This window comes from Vigna unguiculata, chromosome 1 (assembly GCF_037176805.1).
Source record: "Vigna unguiculata cultivar grain cowpea cultivar isolate G323 ecotype 2 chromosome 1, ASM3717680v1, whole genome shotgun sequence".
NCBI classification, from domain to species: Eukaryota; Viridiplantae; Streptophyta; class Magnoliopsida; order Fabales; family Fabaceae; genus Vigna; species Vigna unguiculata.
This window is the reverse complement of record NC_140792.1, coordinates 23,245,701-23,271,357: the sequence shown is the minus strand read 5'-3', so window position 1 is coordinate 23,271,357 and position 25,657 is coordinate 23,245,701. Positions and strand designations below refer to the sequence as shown.

The 25,657-nt window shown below is 33.0% G+C and overlaps 1 protein-coding gene and 2 long non-coding RNA genes across 3 annotated transcripts; 2 read left to right on the top strand and 1 right to left on the bottom strand.

Moving 5' to 3' along the window:
- Positions 1-20: 20 nt before the first annotated feature.
- On the top strand, positions 21-804 carry LOC146888783 (uncharacterized). Its single transcript, XR_014992968.1, has 3 exons — positions 21-99; positions 224-445; positions 539-804. It is a non-coding gene; the product is annotated as an uncharacterized LOC146888783 (long non-coding RNA).
- A 507-nt stretch (positions 805-1,311) lies between these two features.
- Positions 1,312-2,007, top strand: LOC146888782 (uncharacterized). The gene is made up of 3 exons (XR_014992979.1): positions 1,312-1,414; positions 1,497-1,718; positions 1,899-2,007. It is a non-coding gene; the product is annotated as an uncharacterized LOC146888782 (long non-coding RNA).
- A 971-nt stretch (positions 2,008-2,978) lies between these two features.
- On the bottom strand, positions 2,979-4,995 carry LOC114163945 (Peroxidase superfamily protein). Its single transcript, XM_028048346.2, has 3 exons — positions 4,640-4,995; positions 4,217-4,408; positions 2,979-3,802 (listed from the first exon to the last, which is right to left on the bottom strand). The coding sequence occupies exons 1-3, from the start codon at positions 4,853-4,855 to the stop codon at positions 3,227-3,229; spliced, it is 984 nt and encodes a 327-aa protein (XP_027904147.1). The 5' UTR covers positions 4,856-4,995; the 3' UTR covers positions 2,979-3,226.
- Between the last annotated feature and the right edge of the window lie 20,662 nt (positions 4,996-25,657).

Genomic DNA, 25,657 nt, shown 5'->3' with positions numbered 1-25,657 from the left:
CATTTTCATTTTCCCCTCCACTTTCATCTGCATCTCAAGCAAGTATTGAACAAGGTCCTAAATATTCTTACCCTCCACCTCCATCTGCACCTCGGCCAAGTAATTTGTTTTATCAAATTTCATGAATAAGTATTATGTATATAATTTGTTTTACATTAGATTTTGTATATATCAAATTGATTTTATATTCAGTTTTAGGAATATCTAACCAATTTATTTTCAGGAACCTTGAAAGTGAGGATATCTTCAACTAGCCAGCCCCCAATTGCGCCTCAATCTAATTCTCAGCCACCATATCAATCATTTCATGTTTCTGAACCAACAATACCAACTACATCACATTCATATTTTGAAAATGAAGAGGAAGAAAATGAGGAGACTGAGTTGCAAGTAGATGAACAAAGGCCCGCAACCCGAAAAAGAGCATGGTTTGTTAATGTCATTGGTAAGCAATTATATACAAAGTACTACATAATATATTATACATATATTTCTCTTTATAATAAATTAGTAACAATTATTTTCTCACATTCCGTAGATGATCAAGGAAAGAGAATTACAAAACAACTACGAACTAATGATGTGTGGCATTTACCTCCTAATGAAAGGATTGTTGTGCAGTGGAATAATGAGGGTCAACCAATTGCAGATGGTGGAGCATTGTTGAATAGGTTCTTGGGTAGCATTGCAAGAAACTCTAATTCTCTTCCTATTAGTTATTCTAGATGGAAGAAGATTCCTAAAGATTATAAAGAAGACGTAGTTAAGAATACTATTCAAGTCAGCATTGTAAAAACTTAATGTATGATTTAATTATACTATAACTCTTGTTAATTTTAACTGTTTTATGTTTTGAAGGCTAAGTTTGATGTCTATTTTGATGTTCATATAAGCCACATCCTCAAATCACTTAACATAAAGTGGAGAGACTACTGACAGGAATTGTGGCAACTTAGAAATGATGAAACACGTACTAGAGATGAATTGATCACAATGGTTTCAGCAGGAATAGATAGAGATCATTGGGCTTCTTTTGTGGATTATCGACTAAATTCAAAAACAAAGATATATTGAAACTATTTTTCATCAACATCGTTCAAGTTAATGATTATTAATTTTTATACGTTGATGATTAGGAGCATGCTCTGAAAAATAAAGATAATAGGGCAAAGCAAACCATTGCTCACACATGTGGATCTAAGAGCATTGCAAGGAAAAAAGATGAAATGGTGTTGATACTACATATCTTGATGTGAACTTTTTGTTTCAATTTTTGGCTTTATGTGTCATATTTTTTTCTTTAATTTTATAGGAAAAAGAGTGTGGCCACAATGTTAGTAGAGGAGAGGTATGGATAGCAACACATAAACATGCTAATGGAGCCTTTGTGAGTGATGAAGCGAGGGAAACCAGTGTAAGTTCAATTCTAATAAAGTCTATAATTGTCAACTATACTTTGTGTTATTTTAATTAGTTTCTTCTTATGTTCTTTGTAGGAAAAAATTCAAGTATATGAATCAACATCATCATCATCATCTGTATCAAAAGAAATATCAAGTACTGATTCCTTAGCTTTTGCTTTCGGAAGCCAAGAGCACTGTGGACGTGTTAGGGGTTTGGGTTTGGGTCCTTGCCCATCTAAAGTGTTTGGCTCCAAGGGTCATTCATATAGTAGAGCATCTTCAAGTTATCCTTCTAATGCTCAGTTACAAAATCAGGTTAACTTTTTAGTTTTGATCATGATGCATTACTTTTATCAAATTTGATGTTTGAATATGTTATGTAAACCAAGATTGTCAAAAGAGCTCCATTTTGTTTCTTCAAAAGTAGAAAATAAGAGTTATTTTCTCTATTTTGATTATTTTGATTAATTTAATTAATTTTGTGTTTTAAAATAGGTTTCTACATTGACATCCCAACTCAATGAAATGAAGGCAATGGTTAATTTTTTGGTACAAAATTATCGAGGAGAGTTGCCTCGAGATTTTACTATGCATCATGCACCAAAAATAATATTTAAATCTTGATTTAATTAATATATGTTTGATATTATTATTTGGAAAGTTATTAATTATCATTATTTTTCAATGTTAGATATCTGGTCAAGGAAGTCTTCCTAACGAAGAAACAAATGATCAACATCCAACATCGCATTAGATGATATTTTTTGTTTACTTTTGAAATTTGTCAACAAATATGCTTCTAGGAAACTTTTGGTTAATTTTGGTTTTATTGTAGGTATATAGTGCATTGCTTATTATGTCACTGCCATTCAAATGCTACCTCTCCAACACTTATTATGTTAAGAGCATTATGACTGCTAGTCCATTATTGGTACCATTTGAATGAATATTTGTATTGATTGCTTATTTTGAAGTGGCATTGAAGGTTTTGCTTATTTGTATTGATTGATACCAAAATATTAAGTAATAAATAGAAAATTTTATAGAATAAGGTTCTTTTCGTACTCAAATAATTAATTAAACAAATCAATTATCAGGAAAGTACAACTTTAACATTATAGTAATGTCATAATAATATGAGCACTAACTTTTTGGTATTAACAGGGGTTTTCGAGGAATTAATGGGGGTTTTCGGAACCCCAAACATTATTGGAGTTTTTGTAAACCCCATGCATTACTGGGGGTTTTCGGAACCTCAGACATTAATGAGGATTTTCAGAACCTCAGGCATTAATGGGGGTTTTCAGAACCCCAGGCATTAATGGAGGTTTTCAGAACCCCAGGCATTGTTGGGGGTTTTCAGAACCCCAAGCATTAATGGAGGTTTTCGAAATCCCAAGTATTAATGGGAATTTTCGAAACCCCCGATAAGTTGTTCTACTCCCAGGGGTTGCTAAAAACCTCCGATAATCCGTAACCCGTGGTAAAATCATTAGTGTGGGTTAAAACTCCAGAAACACCGAATATAATCCCGCTAAAATCAATTATTTTTTTTAGTGATAAACACATTGCAAATAAATAATTTAACTACAGAAATGATATATAAATAATAAATTACTCAACAGAAATTTAACGGTAATACAGAAATAAACCTTTATTAAAATTACACATTCATGCATTGGCACCCAAAAGAAGAAGACATCGGGAAGACCTCCTCCCCACTGCACAAAATTAAAGAATCACTTTTATTTAACACGACCACAGAAAAACCAGTTTTCACGTCTTTAATTTCCATAGAAAAACGTCATCAATGAATCCAGCGTTCATGAATTGAAGGTCGTGCAGTCTCTCCTTATCTCCCCATCTTTCCCAGTCTTCACTCCGACCCTTCCCAGCTTCCTGATGGCCGCCACAAACGCTTCGTTGAAGTCCGCCGCGTTGTTCGCGAACCGAACCACCGTGGGCTGCGACGCGGCGTCCGAGAACAGCACCTGGTCCGAGCTCAGTAGCCCTTTTCCCGACACCAGGTCTTGGTAATACACATTGTCGAACACCGAACGGGTCTGCGGGTCCAGCGCCACCGCTACGGTGGGGTCGGGGTTTCTGGGGCACTCCGCCATCAGTTCCTGAGCGTAGGTGGCGTCCAGAGTGGGGTCCACCGAATTGGACGATGAGAACGAGTATAAACGGTTCGCGAACTGATCGCAGTGCGAAAATCCCACGGTGTGGGCCCCGGAGAGGGCTATCATATCCGTTTGGGTGAGACCGTTCTTCTGGAAAAGCGCGTTGAGTTGGTCCAAGTTGAAGCTCGCTTTCGGGAGGTTTCCTTCTACGCGAGATGCCTTCGAAATTAACCCGTCTCTGCGTCCAAGCTCTACTTTGAATGAAGGACCTCCAAGCTGACATCACATGGTGTAAACTTTTCATAAACTATTGTTTATAATAAAATATGTTCTAATATTTTAACTTTCTTATTTCAAAATTATGTTTTTTTAGAAAAACATTTCTTCTACTATTGGGCAAAGTCCCGATCATTACGTAAGGTAAAATAAATTTCCATTTAATAGTGACTATCGAAAGAGGTGTGAATGAGGCTTTAATATTTCTTATTATACACTACCATGTTTAATGATGTATTAATACCGAGTTCGACAATGGATGTAGTCAATATCGACAAAGTCAAATGCTTGCAACACACGACGATTAAGTGAGGGTGTGAATAAGATGTAATTATTTGAAGTTAAAAAATGAATGGAATATTGTATTTATTTATTTTATAGGTTGATGTGTTAAATTATAATAATATAGGTTACCAAGCCTATGACGTCTCTGGTGGCTAGTGCCAAAATGTCTGCGCATGAGACCACACCGGGGCATGTAGCTTCCACTGCTTGCTTTGCCTTGATCACAGTGTCAAACCCATCTCCTGGTAGTGAAAGATTTTCCGTGTAATCCTTCTCTGCGTCCCCATTTGGAGACGAAATTATCACAGAGGCATCACATCCCTGCATTCAATTCTCATCAACATCAATAATATACAACAATGAGATTCTTCATATCCATATTTTTCTAACATTTTCGTGCGCTGTAGTATTTCATCTTCAAGAATGAAATTTCAGAAGAGATGGCGATTACAGCACGAAATCACACTCATGTCTAGGAAATGCACAAACAACGAAACAGGTTTATGAAAAGTGAAGATAATATTCTGTATTTACACAAACTAATGAAAATACCTCAACAAAGCAATCATGGAAAAACAAACGCAGGGTTGCTTGTCCAGTTGTGATGGTCTGAGTAAACTTGTTAGTAACTGCTTGGGACACGATGGATTCCACGTTTGGACAAGATGAGTTATAGAAATTCTCTGATAATTGGCCTTCCCCCTTAGATATAAGCATCGTGAGAGCCAACAGAAAAACCATTAGAAAAATCCTAGTGATGATCTTCATCTTCTTCTTCTAGCTGCGTAAATGTCTCAACAACTTTGTATGTACCCTTCTGTTTATATATCTCTATCTTCCCGTGTGGTTAAGGAAGTGGCACAGTGGGATATACTAAAATTTGAAAGTCATAATCAAAAGAATGAGACAAAGTTGATTACTCGGTTACCCCAACCATGTGATATATAATAGCTGGAAGCTGTCTTCTTCAAGTAGTGGTCATTTTAACTTGCCAAAGTGAAACCTTACTCTTTTGAATTTTCCAGATTGGGTCTTACTAAGTTGGCTGTAACTGGTTCAATTATATTATTATATAAAAAAACCCATGTGCCACTAGCTTTTTTATTTTCTCATTCATGAAAACAAAATTTAATGCGCATGGCTTTTGAATATCATTTTCCCATTTTTACTATTTATTCTAGTTTTTTCTAGTTTAATTGTGTTTCGTAGGCTTTATAGACCATAAACACTTTTCTGATGGAGGTCACCGCCGGGAAATATTTGTGATATGTAGATATTTTTGTCTAGTTATTTTCTAATGGAAATAAAATGCCGTCGCAACTTCATATTAATCTGTTACTGAGTTTATTTAATTAATTTCTATATAAATTGTGAGAACCTTTTTGTCATAATTTGGGAACACTACAATAAAAACCTATTAGCGACCCTAAAAAACCCACTCAAATGAACAATGATAACAGTATATTAATGTTGGCGCTGCGTGGACCAAAAATCCACCCTAAAATTCTTGAAGATGTAATGTTTGTATCGGCCTGAGATACCTATATGCATCGATGTGATCCATACTAACACAACTTTTGTATTAAAATGATATTATCACTAGTGTTGATCTAGTTGAGACTATGTATTATTTTTTAAAACTTCTATTAGAGATAGTGTTGGTCTAGTTAATGCTTACTTTATATTTAAAAAAAAAAAATCATCAGCAATAGCGATGCTTTTAATGAAAAAAAAAATGTGTTAGGTGATGATGTAAGGTCCAATTAATTCTGCCCCTTTTATTTTATAGATTGTCCAATCTTATGGGTCTAAGGGGTGGCCCAATTCGATTTCTGACCTAAAGTGCCCAAATCCTAACCTATGCTCACTTTTCGTAAAAACAGAAATCACACCTCCTAGAGTTGTTGCTGCCGTCTTCTGCTAGGGTTCCAAAGTTTCCTCAGATTCACGCTTAACTTGGCCTTAGTTCTGTTCACGTAAGTATCTTTTAATCCCTACCGCCTTTTTCTAGTATAGTTTTCGTGGTCACGGTTAGAAGCCCTGTAATAACTCGTCTTTGTCCGTTGTCCAGTTTGCGAGTCTAGTTCTAGAGCTGCTGTGCTCTTGGTTCAGTGTCAAAGTCCCGTACGAGCCCATTTCTAGGTAGGGAAGTTATGGCTTACTCCTATATTTCTTTTTCTGTGTTATTTGGCTGTTATTTCGAGGTCCTATGGTTGATGTGATGATATGTGAACTGTGAATGTATGAGTGTGTTGTTCTGGACTGTTAGTGGGTGGCTGTTGCGGGGAAACAGAGGCCAGACCTGATAATCTCGCCCAAGCGAGCCAATCTCGCCTAGGCGAGATGAATAGGGACTCGCCCAGACCCTTTTCATGCGAAAGGTCGCTCAGGCGACCAGCTCAGTTTTTTTGAGCGAGCGAGTATCTCGCCCAAGCGAGAGGGGGTCTCGCCTAAGCGAGATCCCGCATGAGCTCCTGCTTCCTTTTTCGAGCCCTCGCCTAGGCGAAAGGGGCTCGCCTGAGCGAGAGCCTCTCGCCTGAGCAAGACCCTTCTGCCTGAGCAAGAAGTTGGGCGAGAGGGTGGTTGGCCTTGATGCTTTCCTTGATTCCAAATGTTGACAATATGCTTGTATGGCTATTACCTTTAAAAATATGAACCGAATGACCTTTATGAATGGGATAGTGTATGAGTTGTGATTTGTGAGTTTTAACATGAGATGAGCATGATATATGTATGAGATGATTCATGGAATTAAAATGATGAGTTTGGTATGAGTTCGACATGAGACGCGAAAGGGTTGGTATCAATGTGGCATGATAATGATATGAGACGGAGTTCCATGTTCATGGTTCGAGAATAATGAGTTGGTATTGCTTGGCTGGGAATGCGAAAGAAGTGAATTATGAGGAACTGTATGTGATATATATGTATATATGCGTGTATGCATGTTGTATCTGTTTGATTGATTGAGAATGTTCGGTCCGTGTCAGTGCGTAATTCCTTGGGATCTCTAGGTGAGATTCTCAGGGTCGTGCTTCAGTGGTCGGGACGTAATCCCATGGCCCCTGTTAGTGGGTGCCCATGGTGGTTCCCCATCTATATAACTAGGTAAGGATTCAAGGTAAGGTTACATCCTGAAGCTCTAAGGAGTCAATTAGTCTCACCTAGAGTAGACTGACTCCTGTGGTGAGAGTAGCAGGAGGCTTGAAATTCATTAAGGGCTAACCTTGTGGTGAGGGAAATTGATTCATCGTAACACTTGTAACACATAGCTCGGGGGTGAGAAGAGGTATCCACGACAAGTGCAAGCATCCGCTGAATCCGACCAGGTTATATGTATCTGGATGAGTCGAGTTGTGTCTTAGTGTATTGTTTGGAAAGTCATAACATGTTTAATTGATGTGTGTATATGGGATTGTGAATATATATATATATATATATATATATATATATATATATATATATATATATATATTTGATGGTATGGATGAAATCTTTTGCACTCTAGCTTACCCTACTTTCGTTGTTGTGTGTTCTGCTGTGTGGTACTCTCTTTTGCGATGATCATCAACTTGTTAGTGTGAGCAAATGCGAGGAACACCCGTGGACAACAGGAAAATGATAGTTCCGCTGCATAGTCCGCGTAGGCTGGACCTTATTTCTTGATGGGCTTTTCCTTAGGGCTATGGCCCATGTATTGCTCTATGTTTTATTACTGTACTTCGTCTGTTAGACTTTTCAACTATTTCTGTTGGCATCATGGTGTGCCTAGTTTTGTAGGGGTAGCGTTAAGGACCCCAGGACTGCGTTGTTATACTATTTATGTGTGGCGTTCTTTTAATTACGCTTATTAATTAAATGAGACGTTACAAATAATGATTTGGAGATAGATGATTGTAATGTAATTGTTTACAACAAGGAGAACAAGCGAAGTAGGAACAGTGGTGGTAATGTAGATCAGTGGTTGACAGGGAATGTACATGGGAATGCTTGTCGTGGTTCCATGAAAGAGGATTTGGAAATGCCAGGGAATTGCATAAGGAGCTTCCAACGATGTACATGAAGTTGAAGGCCTCATATACCAGCCTTCAATGCACACCCTCACTTCTCTCTTTTGTGCATGAACAATTTGATAAAATTAATCTATGATTTGTAATCGTTCAAGCAATACATGGATTCACAATATTTTGTAGCATCGGCTTGGTTAACCCAGTATTCAATGTTATTTATTTTGGTTAATTTGTGAGTTTGGTCCATTTAGATTAGATCAATTAATGTTTTAATTATTTTTTTTTTCTACTTCACGTCAGCCTAACCGGTGTTAGTTTTTTTATTTTTAACTAGTATACTGACCTCGTGTGTACGCACAAGACTATTTGTTTTATTTTGTATATTAAAATAATAAAATAGAGAAAGTATTATGTAATGAAATATTATGAAAATTAAGTTATACTGTTATAAATGATGTTAAAGTAATTAGTAAATCTAAGTGATGGAATAATAATTTAAATTTTAAATATAATAAATAGAATTGATATCACAATATAATATAGTTAATTGATTATAATAGTATATGATCTGTGCGAACATTTTTTTTTTGTTTTTTTTATTTTAAATTTTTTTTAGAATAATAATATACTTGTTATTATATTTATTTAACCATTAAAAATACTAATAATAATATTAATATAAATTATAAAAAATTTAAAAAATTAAAACTCTATTTAGCAAAAGTATTTAGTATTACAACATTTTCTATAATTAAAAAAAACACACTTATAATAATAACACCATTATGAATAATAATAATAATAATAATAATAATAATAATAATAATAATAATAATAATAATAATAATAACAATAATAATAATAATAATAATAATAATAATAACAATAATAATAATAATAATAATAATACAACTACATATATAAAGAGATAAACATCTTTGGTGTCCTTTTTGTTTTTTCAATTTCATCCTCTTAATTGTTATATTTTAAACTTAAATAATTATTTAAAATAAAAAATTTATTTTTTAGTTTTATTATTTTACTAATTTTAGTAACTTTTTTTTGAATTGAAATAATTATTCAAATGTAAAGATAAATAAACAACAAAACAAATAAAAGGATCAAGAAATTGAAACATATTCATACATAGTAAGTAAAAGTAAAATGTGTATGTAATTACAATAATAATAATAATAATAATAATAATTATTATTATTATTATTATAATTATAGTTCTAATTAATAATAGGTTTAATTAGTACCCACTTTCGTTCAGAAGTTTCAGTTTGGTATTGCTTTTAAAAAAGTTTCAATTTCGTCCAAACTTTTGAAATAGTGTTTCAATTAGATCCTTTTCAGAAAAAAAAAATTATTAACGTCGTTAACGGCGTGCCACGTGTCATCCTCTGATATTTTTTTTTAATTTAAAAAAAAAATTGTCACGTGCCGAATCCTTGGTGTGACCCATAACATTGTCAATGCCACGCGGCAAGGTACCGCCACGTAGCAAGGCACTTGCCAATTGTCATTGTCTTGATTTCAATTTAGTCCCCACATGTGTCTATTTGTTTCAATTTAGTACTCACATATGTTTATTTGTTTCAATTTATTCCCCGCTCTATTTGTTTCAGTTTTGTTCAAATATTTTCTTTTTCAAAATAGAGAAATATTGTCTCTCTTTTAAGACAAAATTTATTATTTATAAATGTTATATTGATATTTGTTACTAAAAATGACTTATAAAATTAAGTATTGAAATTTATATTAAAGTAGTGGTAAAAGTCATGAATAACAGATTTATGTTTTGTTATATTGATATTTGTTATACTCATGAATAACAAAGTTTTGGTAAATTTGTTATTCATGACTTTTATCACTAAATTTTAATATGAATTTCAATACTTAATTTTATAAGTCATTTTTAATAACAAATATAAATATAACATTTATATAAATAATAAATTTATGAGACACAATATTTCTCTATTTTGTAAAAATATATTCAGAGAAAATTGAAACAAATATAGTGGAGACTAAATTGAAACAAATAAACATATATCGTGTACTAAATTGAAACAAATAGACATATGTGGGGACTAAGTTGAAATCAAGACAAAAACACTTGGCAAGTACCTTGCACATGGCGATAGCTTACCACGTGTCATTGAGAATGCCATATGTCACACCAAGGATTTGACATGTGGCAATTTAAAAAAAAATCAAAAAAAAATTAAATTTTTTTTAAAAAAGTTAAAAAAATGAAAAAAAAACACAGGCTGACACGTGACATAACGTTAATGGCGTTAATATTTTTTTTTTCTGAAAAAGACTTAACTGAAACATTTCTTAAAAAGTTGGGACGAAATAGAAATTTTTTTAAAAGTGGGTACTAAACTGAAACTTCTGAACGAACGTGAGTATTATTCGACTAATTAAGTCTTAGTAATAATAGTAATAATAATAATAATAATAATAATAATAATAATAATAATAATAGTAGTAGTAATATAATAATAGAAATAATTGTAATTAATAATGATGATAATAATACTTATATTTCGTAGTAATATTGATCGTAATAATTATAGTTGATAACAATAATTATAGTTAATAATAACAATAATTATTATTATTATTATTATTATAATTAGAGTTGATAATAATAATAATTATTATTATTATTATAATTAGAGTTATCATTGATAATAATAACAATAATATAATAAATATCATGAAAATTAGGTTATACTGTTGTAAATGTTATTATTAATGAAATGAAGTTATAAATTCAGTTTAAAATATAATAAATAAAATTAATATCACAATATGGTGCAGTTAATTGATTTTACAAAATAATTATAGTAGTATATAACATGTGCATATACGCACATTTTTTTATTTATTTCAAATATGTTTAGAATAATAATATTATTGTTATTATATTTATTTAACAATTAAGAATAATAATAATATTATTAATAAAAATTATAAATTTTAAAATTTTAAAAAAATAAAAATCTATTTAGCAAAAGTATTAGATGTAACACCCCATTTAATTAATAACGTAATTAAAGAAGCGTCACACTAGAATAATAACGTAGCGCAGTCCTGGAGTTTAAACTCACTCCTTACAACGTAAGGCACACCACGGTACCATAAGAAAAACCAAATATGAAGTTAAAAGGAATATAGGAGATCACAAGTCAAACAGAATACATGGGTCGTGGCCCTAAGAAAAGCCCAACAAAAAGAAATAAAACATCAGCTCCAGCCCAGATGGACTATGCAGCGGAGTCACCATTCCCCTGTTAACCGCGAGAACCTCTCGCTTCTGCTCACATCAATAATTTGATGGTCATCGCAAAAGAGAAGAACCACACACAAAACAATCAAACAAGCAAAGGGTAAGCTAGAGCCAAAATCATTTCATCAATGAAATCAGATACATATTCACAGTCCATTATACATACATCACACAAGCATGTTACGACCTCCCAAGCAATACACTACGACTCGACTCGACTCATCCGGATACATATAACCTGGTCGGATTCAGCGGATGCTTGCACTTGTGGTGGATACCTCTGCTCACCCCCGAGCTATGTGTTACAAGTGTTACAATGAATCAATTTCCCTCACCACAAGATTAGCCCTTAATGAGTTTCAGGCCTCCTGCTACTCTCAACACAGGAGCCAGTCCACTCTAAGTGAGACTAACTGACTCCTTAGAGTGTTAGGATGCGATCCTTACCTTGAATCCTTACCAAGTTATATAAATGGGGCACTACCATGGACACCCACTATAAGGGGCCATGGAATTACGTCCTCACCACTGAAGCACCACCCTGAAGTCCCACCTAGAGACTTCAAGAAATTACGTACTAACCACATGACAAACACACACCAACAGCCAAGTAACAGATACATATATCATACATAGGAACCTCATCCCCTCATTCGTAACCAATCCTTATTTCTCATACGTTGAATCAATACCAACTTGTCATTCCCAACCATGAGTAAAGTGTTCCTCCTCATACCAAAGCCATGCCACTGGATTACCAACCATCATGTCCATTGTTGCTCATGTCAAACTCGTGACCACATATATACATATATTCAACCTCTCGAGTATAATTCATATAAAGATTTTGTCAAACTCATGATTCACACATAAGACCCTCTCCCAATCATGCATAATCATTCCCATTAAGCCATCATACAATAACTCATACAAGTACCAGCTAAATATCCAAGCACAGAGGGAACCCAAATCAGAACGCATTCTCGCCTAGCTCGTCGCTCAGGCTGGAGGGTCTCGCTCAAGCGAGAAAGACTCTCGCTCAGGCGAGCTCCCTCCGCCTAGGCGAGAGCTCGACCGACACACCACAACGGCCTCTGCGCATTCTCGCTTAGGCGAGACTCCCCTCGCCTAAGCGAGACACTCGCTCGCTTAAAACTGAGTTGGTCGCCTGAGCGACCCCTCGCATAAAAAGTCTGGGCAAGCCTCTGATCATCTCGCCTAGGCGAGACAGGCTCGCCTGGGCGAGATTATCAGTGCTCGCCACTATTCACGCCTGCATCACACATAAACATACACCAAATAGGAAAACCAGCCAGTCCAAGCATCCAAGACAGTTATCAAACTCAAAAATCATGAAACTAAAACGGTACAAATCACAATCACACCAGACAAGGGGATTCTAGCTTCCCTTACCTGGAATATGCTAGTACAGAACTCAACCACAAACACGGACACCACGGCTCTAGGGGTATGCTTATGAAGAGAAGCGAAAAAATTGGTTCGAACAAGTGCGACGGAGCCCCAAGGCTAAACCCTATTGGAGAGGGTGACGGCTACTCAAAGGGGGTTAGGAAATTTGTTTCAACAAAGTGAGAGGAATGAGGTTTAGGGCAGACTTAGGGTTTGTTCCCCTTTTGGGCCAACCCTTAGGCCCAACTCACATGGGGCAGCCCCTTTTAATTTAGGGCAGAAAATATTGGGTCTTACATTAGACATAATAACGTTTTTTATAATTAAAAAAAGCACTTATACTAATAACATAACTATGAATAGTAATAATAATAATAAAAAAAATAATGATACTAATAATAACAAACAAACGATAATAATAATTTTTATGCTATAAATATTAATGTCAATGCAAATACCAAGGCTAATGTTGACATACTAATAATCTATAATTATATAGGTTAAAATACATTTTTGGTCCTAATTTTCGTCAAGTTTTTTCAAATAAGTCCTAATTTTGGTTTTGTGTTCAAATAGGTTCCAATTTTCATCAATTTTGTTTAATTGAGTCCTTTTTTGTTAACATGATTTAAATCATTAACAACCATGAAGAGTGATTGTCACGTGTCACTTCGTAGTTTTTTTGAACTTTTTTTTATTTTTATTTTTATTTTTCTAAATTTTTTAAATGTACACGTGTCAATCCAATAGCGTGCCACGTGTCACTTCGTGATTTTTTTTGAATTTTTTATTTTTAAATTTTTTTAAATGTCCACGTGTCAATCCAGTAGCATGTCATGTGTCAAAGTCAATGTTCTATATTCAATTTGGTCCTTGTATTTGTTATTTTTGTTTAGTTTAGTCCCAATTTTTGTTAACATTAAGCAATTTGAGACGTGGCATGCTACTCGGTTGACACGTGGACATTTAAAAAAATAAAAAAAATTCAAAAAATTCAAAAAATTCAAAAAAATTCAAAAAACCCATGAAGTGACATATGGCAGTCATTGTTCATGGTCGTTAATGATTTGAACGGTGTTAGCAAAAAAAGGATCCAATTGAACTAAATTGACGAAAATTGAGACCTATTTGAACACAAAACAAAAATTAGGACTTATTTGAAAAAACTTGACGAAAATCGAGACCAAAAAGGTATTTTAACCAATTATATATAAAGATATACATTAGCAACAAAAAAAATTAAGAATGACAACTAATTAAAATATGATCTCATAGTAAATAAAATTAAGATGTGTGTTTAACTATAATAGTAATAATAATAATAATCCACTAACTAAATATATAAAGACATACACATTTTTTATATGACCTTTTTTTGTTTTTACAATTTTATTCTCTTAATTATTATTTATTAATTTTAAATAATTATTCATAATAAAAAATTATTTGTCAGTTTTATCATTCTACTAATTTTAGTAACTATTTTTTTTCAATTCAAAAAATACCAAGATATAGAGATAAAATGAATAGCAAAACAAATACAAAGAGCAAATAATTTAAATGTGATCTCGTAGTAAATAAAAGTAAAATATGTGTCTAACTATAATAATAATAATAATAATAATAATAATAATAATAATACCACTATAATAATATCACGTAATGATAAAAAAATAATATTAATACTACTACTACTAATAATAATATTAATATTAATACAACTACTATTACTAATAATAATAATATTAATATTAATACAACTACATATATAAAGAGATAAACATCTTTGGTGTCCTTTTTTATATTATCAATTTTATCCTCTTAATTATTATATTTTAAATTTAAATAATTATTTATAATTAAAAAATTATTTTTCAGTTTTATTATTTTACTAATTTTAGTAACTATTTTTTAAATTGAAATATTTGTTCAAATGGAAAGATAAATGAACAAAAAAAAAAGAAAAATGACAAGTAATTGAAACATGATTCCTACATAGTAAGTAAAAGTAAAATGTGTATCTAACAATAATAATAATAACTATTATAATAATTATAGTTCTTAATAATAATAATAATAATAGTAATATAATAATAGAAATAATTATAATTAATAATAATGATAATAATATTTATAGATGATAGTAATAATGATTATTAATTATAATTGAGAATAATAACCCGTGACGGATCTTGACCAATAATTTTGGAGGAGCCAAAATAATTTATAGTAAAAAATTTTGAACTCATCAATAATTTATTTGGAATAAAAATCTCCAGTTATTCCTTTTTGAATGTAAATAACCATATTGTGTTCAAGAAATTCATCTTTCATCTCATTCCAAATTTTGTTTTGATAATCTTCGTTGTAAAAAATGAAACATTAAGAGTTAAATAAAATGAATTACACAATCAATCAAGTAAAATATCTTTAATTTGTTTATTTTTGTCAAAGATTGACATAATTCAATAATGGTCTACAAATCCTTCTTATTTGAATGGGTATGAACATCAACAATGAAATGTTGGAGTGAAATTTTAAACTAATCATATATTTATCAATATACTTATTTTTTTTAAGTTTAAGACAAAGAAATAATTTATCATAATCTAATAAAAATTAAGACATAATTACTAACAAAAATATATAGTAGTAATAATATTATATATTACAAATAAGAGTATTAACTTTACTACTAATAATGTTAATAATACTAATAATACTAATAATAATAATATATAATATATAATAGTAACATATAATAATAATAACAATTATTATTATTATTATAATACTAATATTTGTTATAATTTTACTACTATCACTATAAATAATATTATTAATAATTATAAATACTAATACTTATAAAAATATTACAAATAATAATATTATTTATAATTAATATTATAGTTGAAATCATAAATAAATGAAAAAATAAAAACAAATTGACTTTTGTAGGATTTGAACTCGGGTCCTTTTGTACCATAGTTTTAAAATGACGAAAAAACTAATTTTGGTGACACGTGTCAATAAAAAAAATGGGTAATGTAGTAATTTTGATAGTATCTTATTTTCTTAATATGTAATAGATGTAATAGATTCAATAATTAACTTCTTTATGTCGCATTAGCTTATTGACTAAATATTAAATGTTATAGCGTTGGTTTGACCCATGTTATTTTTTTTATCTTTAATTCAAAAATTAACTTCTTAGAGTCGACCTAATCGACTATAACAATTTTTTTTTTAATTTTATTAAATTTTAGCGTCAATCTAATTCAATTTTTTTAATTTAAAGGCCTAGCCCACTCTAACTATTTTATTTAAGATTCACTAAATGTTAGCTTAAACTTGATCCACATGCTATTTTTTTATTGTTAATTTAAATATTAACTTCTTAGTTCGACCTAACCCACTCCATCTGAATTTTTTATTTTTTAAAATTTATTAAATGCTAGTGTCGGCCTTATACTATTTTTTTATTTTTAATTCAAAATAAATGCATTTTTGTTTCGTCCCTTTTTGTGTCTATTTCACTAACATAATTAGCTTCCATTATGTGTTTGGTGTTATTTTATGTAGCTAATTGTTTGTATTCTTGTAGTGGACAATCTTCTATGTTAAACTGAGAGGATGTGATATGATGTAAGAAAAAAGGAGGATGATTTTTTTTGTGCTTTAAAATTCAAAGAAGTTTAAAGCCAATTTTTAGTCTCTCTTGAGTTAGAGATTCTTTCATATTTACAAGAACCAATGGTTTTGGTTTTCTAATTTACTTAGACATTAGAAATCTTAAAGTAATTAGGCCATATGTACTAAAATTGAACTCAAACATATTACATTTAATGTTTTTTTTATTTTGTTGAACTGATTAAGTGTGCGATCTTTATAGTTATTGTGATTCTAGTGCCATTCTATCTATTGATCGACCTAAGTCGTAGTCCTTTAACTATATTGAATTTTGTCCTTTTATCGAGACTGATCACCCCTCTTTGAAAAAGGTCGAGCTAAGAAAAAATTATCATTAAATCAATTTAAGTTGGCGTATACATATGATTTGCTTATGAGAATATAGTTTGTGGGTTTGGTCATTTGCCAATCTGGCATGATGACAATACAACTTGTTTAAATCAAGAGTAGTTGAATTTCTTTTAAAAATTTTTCTAAAAGAATCTTCTTCTTTAAGTTCTTTTCAAAATTTGTTTCAATTTAAAAAGCACAGAATTAATTTGAGAATCCAATTTACAAGAATTGAAAAGCAATAAAAAGGAGAGATAAAGCAAGAGAAAGATCATACAACAAATTTATAGTGGTTCAAATTTAACAAATCATACATCTAATTCTATGTTTTTCTCCTTTAAAAATTAGCTTCATTAACAATCAAATGTTTGTATACAAAGCAAAACAACAATTACAAACATAAACAACAATCAACTCATGAACTCTCAAGCCTTTATCCACTCTTGATCACATAAGAGGATATAAGCTTTGTCAACTCTTGATCTAGGTACCACAAGATAACATAATGAAAATTAACAATAGAAATGAACAAAGTTTACCCAACACCAAAAAACCACATAAGGAATTAAGAATTCAACACAACCTTTAATTCTTGAAAGCTTTGGAAGCACTTAAGAAAATGTGTAAAATAGTTTTTGTTGATCTTAGTATAATTGACTATATATGATTGCAAAGTTATTTCAAATATTGTGACTAATTCTTTATTTAGAGGTTTAGAAACACTAATTTAAAACATTATTTGATGCATTTAATTTATTAAAGAAAATTGTTAATTGGTTATCCCAACTGAATTTTGAAAAACACTTACAATGTCCTTTTGTAAGTTTATGCATCTACCTTATTACTGGTTTCCATATAATATCCTTATGTCTATGATTCTTCATCACTTTGGAGTCAATGTACATGGATAACTCTTCTGATAAGGTCATTTTGTCATGGAAGCGCCAAATCCTCGCTCCAATCAGTGGAACACCAAACAATCCACGAGCAAGCGTCCTCAGGTTGTAGCGGAAACTCGAATCTCTTAGGGAGAGATCGATTCTCTCTTGAACTCGTTCCAACGGAAGCCTCTCAGACTCTCACTAACTTGGTAACCCTAGAAGGTAAAGACCTAAACTAGGAAGAGGAGCTAGATGAAAATGGGGATAAACCTCTCATATATTCATCAATAACTACCTTTACAAAGAGGTTGGCTTGCCTTTTATAGATGGAGAAGGCAGCCAGAAATAAAATAAACGGAAGAAGAAGGGTGGAAGTCGTCTAACATAATCTTAACGATGATAGATTAATAGGGTAGGTTGGCTGTCAACTAATACAAACCCTACGTATTAAAGGTGAGTTGTGTTTGAGCGATTGGAACAAACCCTAGCAGAAGGTTGGGAGGCGTAAGGAGAAAAGTGAAGCCCTAATTGATTTTGGGGCGATCTATTGGCTCAACAAGGCAAAGGAGATGCTGAAGCGAGATTTTGGGCTACTGGAAGATGATAGAATCTCAGCCCAATAAGTAAAGCATCCTTGCTTGGTCCGTGCAGCCACAATTAAATGCTCCTCCCCCACGAAATTTAAAGTCTATTAAAACATAAACGTTTTATAAAGCATTAAAATATTCCTTAAAAGCTTTTCTTATGGTAGCCTCACTCCAGCTCTATGCCTCACCAGCTCCACCTACAACATCATTTGCTCCCGTATAACGAATTACACGATCATCACCAATCACAAACAGATAGGGTGAGCTAACAATATAAACATTTTATAACCAAGATGAAATAAAATACACACACACAGTCGTCGGAGAACCATAATTCTCCAATTCAGAAAACATGGCCAACACCATGCTCATCCACGTTTTACATCCTTGGATGATAACCTTAAGATATCCTTTGTTGCCACAAGCCACAACTCGTGGTTCCACCATCTACAAGCCACAACTCATAGATATACGTGCGGGACTATCATGTTACAAACCACCATTCGTAATGTCAGGTGGAGTTCCCAATACGAAACATAATTTGTATTCTCAACACAAGATTAGCAACATCAATGGTCATAACCTGTGATTGCTCAATCAAGTGGAGACCATCTGTACGAGCCACAACTCGCACACTCACACCGGTACCAACTCTCCAAGCCACAACCTGGGATCGCCACGTGTTCACCCTCTATTCCGACCCAAAACTCAAGGAATTCTCCAACAAGGTCCATATAAGAGGTATCATCCAAAACTTTGTAGACCACACACCATGCAAAGAAAACAGACCCTTGCCCCTGTGTTATCGGCTAGTGTTTCCTAAGCGCTGTCAGGCGAATAGCAATTGCAGACCACCTGGCGAAAACCTCATGCCGCCATGCGCCAAAAACCTCAAAAGACCTTGGTTCTAAAGGTATCATCTAGCGGGATGTCCCTCACCGCGGGGCACCACACGTTCCAATGGTTCTCTATCATTGTAGCTATCGCCTGACTGTCCATACCTCACTACCAAGTGCTACACCAATATAGCGAGTCTTACTTTTTTTTTTCAATCCAAGCACAGTTACTAACACACAATCTACACAACCACTCACTGATGTGAAACCCATTTGCACAAGGGCTGACTTATGATCTTTAGGGATACAACCTTGTAAGAAACTTGGATGATTAGAATAAGATTTATGACTACAAGATATTTCAAGGCAGAATTGGGTTTTCTTTCTGAAAATTGGGTGAAGAAGAAAGAAATAAGAGGTGAATAAAAAAATGGAAGGAAAGAATCACTCTTTCCAAAGGAGGCAACACACAAAGGATGGGAAAGTCCTTTGAACAACCAAGTGTTCTTGAATCACTCAAGAACTTAGGAGAATCACTCTCACTAATAGATAGAAAAGATAATTTTTGAACAAAACTCAACTTGTTTTCATTGATAAAAATGGTTTAGCTTATATAGGACTTTTAACCATAAGAATTATAAAACACCCATTAATTGTCATTATATCCCACTAGAGCTAATAATAATCCACTCAAGCTAATAATGATCCACTACTTAATGGCTGATTGTAACTGAATTGTGACAGCCAAAAGTCATCCAAAAGCATTCAACAAAGTTCCTCTTGGTCTTCCAAAGGTTGGTTCTTAAGTTGGCAAATGGGCCCTTATTACAACTTGAAAATAAAGCGACTAAGGAATTTTGTATCCCTGTCACTCACAATGCTCCTTAGTAGTCCATGAAGTTTCAGTATTTCCTTGAAAAATAATTCAACCACATGACAAGCATCATTCACCTTCTTGCAAGGTATGAAGTGTGCCATTTTAGAAAACCTGTTAACAACCACAGACATAGAATCCTTTCCATTCTTTGTTTTTGGCAGCCCCATAACAAAGTCCATAGAAATGTTAGTCCAAGAATATTTAGGAACATGCAAAGGAGTATATAATCCATGAGGCTTAATCTTAGATTTATCCTGTTTACACATAATGCAGTGATCACAAAACTTATGCACATCATGTTTCATTTGAGGCTAAAAGAAATGCTTTTGCAAAATGTGCAAAGTCTTTTAAACCCCAAAATGACCCATCAAACCCCCCTCATGTGATTCAATCACAAGCAAATCTTTAATGGAACACTTAGGCACACACAATTTATTTGCTTTAAACAAGAATTCATTATGCCTATAGTAACCATTTTTAGAAAACTTTTCACATGTAGCAAATATTTCAGCAAAATCCAGATCATCCTTATACATGTCTTTCAAAGATTAAAGACCAAACAATTTAGTTTCAAGCATAGAAAGCAATGCATGCCTCCAAGAAAGTGCATCAGCCACTATATTTCCTTTCCCCTTTTTATACTTGATGATGTATGGAAATTGCTCCAAAAACTCTACCCATTTAGCATGTCCCTTATTAAGCTTACCTTGTCCTTTCAAGTATTTCAAGGACTCATGATCACTATGAATGACAAATTCTTTGGGTAACAAATAGTGTTGTCAAGTCTTTAAAGCTCTAACCAAAGCATACAATTCGTTATTATAAGTAGAATAGTTAAGGCTAGCCCCACTTAAGTTTTCACTAAAATAAGCAATTGGATGTCCATCTTACAGCAAAATAGCCTTAATACCCACATTTGATGCATCACACTCAATTTCAAAAGATTTTGCAAAATTAGGCATGGCAAGAATAGGTGTATTAGTTAGCCTATGCTTAAGGGCAGCAAAGGCCTCCTCTTGTTTCTCTCCCCATTTAAAACCCACATTCTTTTTAACAATTTCATTTAGGGGTGCAGCCAAGGTACTAAAATTCTTAACAAAACCCTTCACCTTACTGACAGTCTTAGGTGTAGGCCATTCTTGGATGGCCTTGACCTTTTCCTCATCAACTTGTACACCTTTAGCACTCATAACAAAACCCAAAAACACCACATGATCAGAATAAAAGATGCAATTTTCCAAATTGGCATACAAATTTTCTTTTCTAAGCACATCCAAAACAGATTGCAAATGCTCAACATGCAACTCAAGACTGGTGGGATAGATCAAAATATCATCAAAGTACACCATAACAAATTTACCAATAAACTCTCTTAAAACATGGTTCATTAACCTCATAAAAGTACCAGGTGCATTTGCCAAACCAAATGGCATAACTAACCACTCATACAATCCATATTTAGTTTTAAAGGCAATTTTCCATTCATCACCTTCTCTAATCCTAATATTATTATAGCCACTTTTAAGATCAATTTTAGAAAACACACATGCATCATAAAGTTCATCAAGAAGATCATTTAACCTTGGAATTAGATGCCTATACTTGATGGTGATATTGTTTATGGCTCTACAATCAAAACACATCCTCCATGAGCTATCCTTTTTGGGCACTAGGATCATAGGTACAACACATGGACTCATGCTATCCCTCACCAAACCTTTACTCGTGAGTTCAGTAACTTGTTTTTCAATCTCTTTGGTCTCTTGTGGGTTGCTCGTATAAGCTGGTCTATTGGGCAAAGAAGCTCCCAGAATTAGATCAAACCATTAGGGATACTTGATGGAAACACATCTTTATAATCCTGCAAAAGAGACTCGATACTAGAGGGCAATTCAAATTTTCCAAATTGGTTAGCATTTAAAATCTGATTTTGACAAAACAATAAGTAGAGCGGCTGCCTTGCACAAAGCACCCTCCTCACCTCGCTTTCTCTTGCTAAATAAAGTTTTTTACCCTCAAATGTTTCATTTTCTCTCATTTTCCTCTCAAGTGTTTCACTCTTTTTCTTTTTCCTTTCAAGTGTTTCACTCTTTCTCTCATTTGCTAACTTTTCTCTCATTTTTATTTTATCCTCACACACCTCTTTAGGAGACAAGGGTTTGAGAACCACGTTGTTATCCTGATACATGAAAGAAATTTTGTTAGTGAAGCCATCATGAATGGCTTTGATGTCATACTGTCACGGTCTTCCCAAAAGAATATGGTTGGCCTTCATGGGAACCAAATGACATAAGATCTTATCTTGATATTTCCTAATGGAGAAAGAGACTTTAGCTTGTTGTTTCACTTGGACTTCTTCTCCTTCACTAAGCCATTGAAGTTTGTATGGCCTAGGATGTGGTTTAGTGTCCATGTTCATCTTTGACACTAATCTTTAACTCACCACATTGGTACAACTTCCTCCATCAATGATTACCAAGCATACATTACCATTAACTGAACATCTTGTATGAAAAATATTCTCCCTTTGAGATGCATCCTCGGCCTTGACTTAACTTCCCAGCATCCTCCTAATCATGTACAACTCTCCTTCATTAGGTTCCAATTCTCCATCACTTTCTTTTTCCTTTTCACCACTATCTTTATAATGACTTGTGAACTCCTCATTATCCTTAAGAAGAACAACCTTCTTTGTAGGACACTCATAGGCATAATGTCCCATGCCTAAACATTTAAAACATTTCACTTCTCTAGTCCTCTTTGGCGGATGTTCAGGTTTCTTTTGAATTGTTTTTCCTTCGTTAGAAAGCGTTGAATTGCTAGAGGAGGCAGCACCTTCTTTCTTCACTCTATTCTTCTAGTTTTAAGAATTGAAATTAGTAGAATTCTTTCTTGTTGTACTCTTTCTTTTAATTTGTTGTTCTAACTGTATGGCGTTATGAAAAAGATCATCCATCTCCACAAACTCCTGCAACTCAACAACATCTCTAATATCATGATTTTATCCATTAAGGAAACATGCCATAGTTACCTTAGGATCTTCTTCAATTTTGGCTTGGATGGTAAGAATCTCTATCTCCTTATAATACTCTTCCAGTCCCTTGCTTCTTTGAGAAATTCTTTGTAGTTTCAATTTTAAGTCCATGTGGAAGCTAGAAGGTACATACCGCTTCCTCATGATCTATGATGCACAAACATGATACGAGTCGTATCCGACACAGCGATTCGTCTTATCTTAAAAAAATATAAGTTACGATACGTATCTGATACGATAATTTTATAATGAAATTATACATGTTATTCTTAAATTTTGAGATGTTTGGAATTGTTTTTATGTGTTTAGATACTTAATTTTAGATTTTTTATGATTTTATAATTTTTTATAATATATAATATTTTTATTTGTTATTATCAATACTTTAAAATTCAATTTATATCTTATTTGAAGTTATTATTATTTATTGTTATTATTATTTAAAAATTCAGTTTAAAAATCATTTAAAATATACATTCTCACATATTAACACACTAGAAAACAAGCAAAACGAGATTATTTGATGGTCTGAATCTGTGAGTGTGGTACTGAAAAAAGAAAACATAAAACTAAATCAATCATATCAATATGTGCAATAGTTTAGATAGACGATTTTTGAATGTATTTTTACATATCGATGTCAAATACGTCTGCGACACTGATATGTAGCCTCCTCCAACGTGTCCATGCATTAGAGCTCATGATCCTTTTCATCTCAGCCCAAGTGTCCACTATAGGCTCCTCATCTCTAATCCTCTCTCTTTGCAACTTGTTCCATCAAATTAAAGCATAATCAGAAAATTCAGTTGTTGCAAGCCTTACCTTTTGCTCCTCACTATAATTATTGCAAGAAAATACATGCTCAATTTTGAGCTCCCACTCCAAGTAAGCTTCAAGATCACTCCTCCCCTTGAAAGGTGGCACATTCAACCTTACTCCTTCTATTCTCCCTTCATTCCTTTGTGGCCCTCCTCCTCCTCTTGGCGGGGTTCTATTCTCTAGTTGATCCATCTATCATGAAACTCATCTTGATGTTGCTTCATCAACCTCTCCAAATGTTGAGATAATGCAGCAATTTGCATTTGAATATCATTCCTTTCTGCCTTAATTAACAAATAGATCAAGGTAAAAAGAACAATATATATATATATATGGTGTTTGAAAATTTTCTCACCTACTCAAATGTTTGCACTCACAGATTGGCTTTTACTATAATAAAACATTCTTGCCTTTTACCACTCAAATTCTCCTTGGGTTCTTAGGCAATTCAAGAGATGATGACAACAATAAAGAACAGTTCTCCAATATGTGCACGAAAATTCTTGTGGGTAGAAAAAGAAAGGTTAGCAAAGAAAAGGGGTAAGAAAAATATGTAAAAAAGAGAAATCAACAACAATCCTTCAAGAACACCAATATATTACCTTATAACAAATGTTCAGAAGTATGAATCATTCGGCCCAATTTTTCTTTTTTTTATCACTTTCAGTACAATTACAAATTGTAGTAACTCTTTTTTTTTTCTACAAGGGCTTAACTATTGCAATGATTCAGGACAATCGTAAATAATATGAGTAATAAGGTAATGAATTGGAAGGATGTTACCAATTTAACGTTCAAACCCTTAAATCAAGGTTATGAATACCAAATTATGTGAAACACATTTGTACAAGGGTTGACTTAGGATCTTTAGGGTTACAACCTTGTAAGAAACTTGGATGATTAGAATAAGATTTATGACCACGAGATAATTCTAGGCAGAATTGGGTTTTCTTTCTGAAAATTGGGTGAAGAAAAAAGAAATAAGAGGTGAATAAGAAAAATGGAAGGAAAGAATCACTCTTTCCAAAGGAGGCAACACACAAAGGATGGAAAAGTCCTTTACTACAACCAAGGGTTCTTGAATCACTTAAGAATTTAGGAGAATCACTCTCACTAATAGATAGAAAAGATAATTTATGGACAAAACTCAATTTGTTTTCATTGATAAAAATAGTTTAGCTTATATAGGAGCTTTAACCATCAAAATTACAAACTACCCATTAATTGCCATTATATCCCACTAGAGCTAATAATAATCCACTCAAGCTAATAATGATCCACTACTTAATGGCTGATTGTAATTGAAATTGTGGTAGCCAAAAGTCATCCAAAAGCATTCAGCAAAGGTCCTCTTGTTCTTCCAAATGATTGTTCTTAAGTTGGCAAATTGGCCCTTATTACAACTTGAAAATAAAGCAAAACTAAAGCCCATTAATTGGTTAACCCAAAGCATAATCTGGTCAGCCGATTTTATAAAGCATTGGGCCTTTATTTAAACAAACTAACAACTTAAAAGAAACTATAGAAAAATGGTATTTTAGTCCTTCTCCATTTGGGCCATGATGCAATTCACAACCCTACTCTTTTCTCCTTGAAATTTTGGCTTGTATTCAAACAATATGGACAACACTTACTGCAAAGCTTCTTTTGCTTTCCTTACTCTCTAGCCCTTGTCATAGGTCCTCTAAGTTCTTCAAGTGGATCTTTGCCCTTGCTCATTGTCACATCTCGATCACTCATCCTGGGTATCACAATCCTAGGTAGTTACTGTCCTCACTAATTCCAATTATCT

What these genes read in the sequence shown, in the direction of transcription:
- LOC114163945 (XM_028048346.2), bottom strand. Translation starts at nt 4,855, where the DNA reads ATGAAGATCATCACTAGGATTTTTCTAATGGTTTTTCTGTTGGCTCTC. An exon ending in TCCATGATTGCTTTGTTGAG is followed by an intron (nt 4,409 to 4,639) that starts GTATTTTCATTA and finishes AATTGAATGCAG; the next exon opens with GGATGTGATGCCTCTGTGAT. An exon ending in CCAGAGACGTCATAGGCTTG is followed by an intron (nt 3,803 to 4,216) that starts GTAACCTATATT and finishes ATGTGATGTCAG; the next exon opens with CTTGGAGGTCCTTCATTCAA.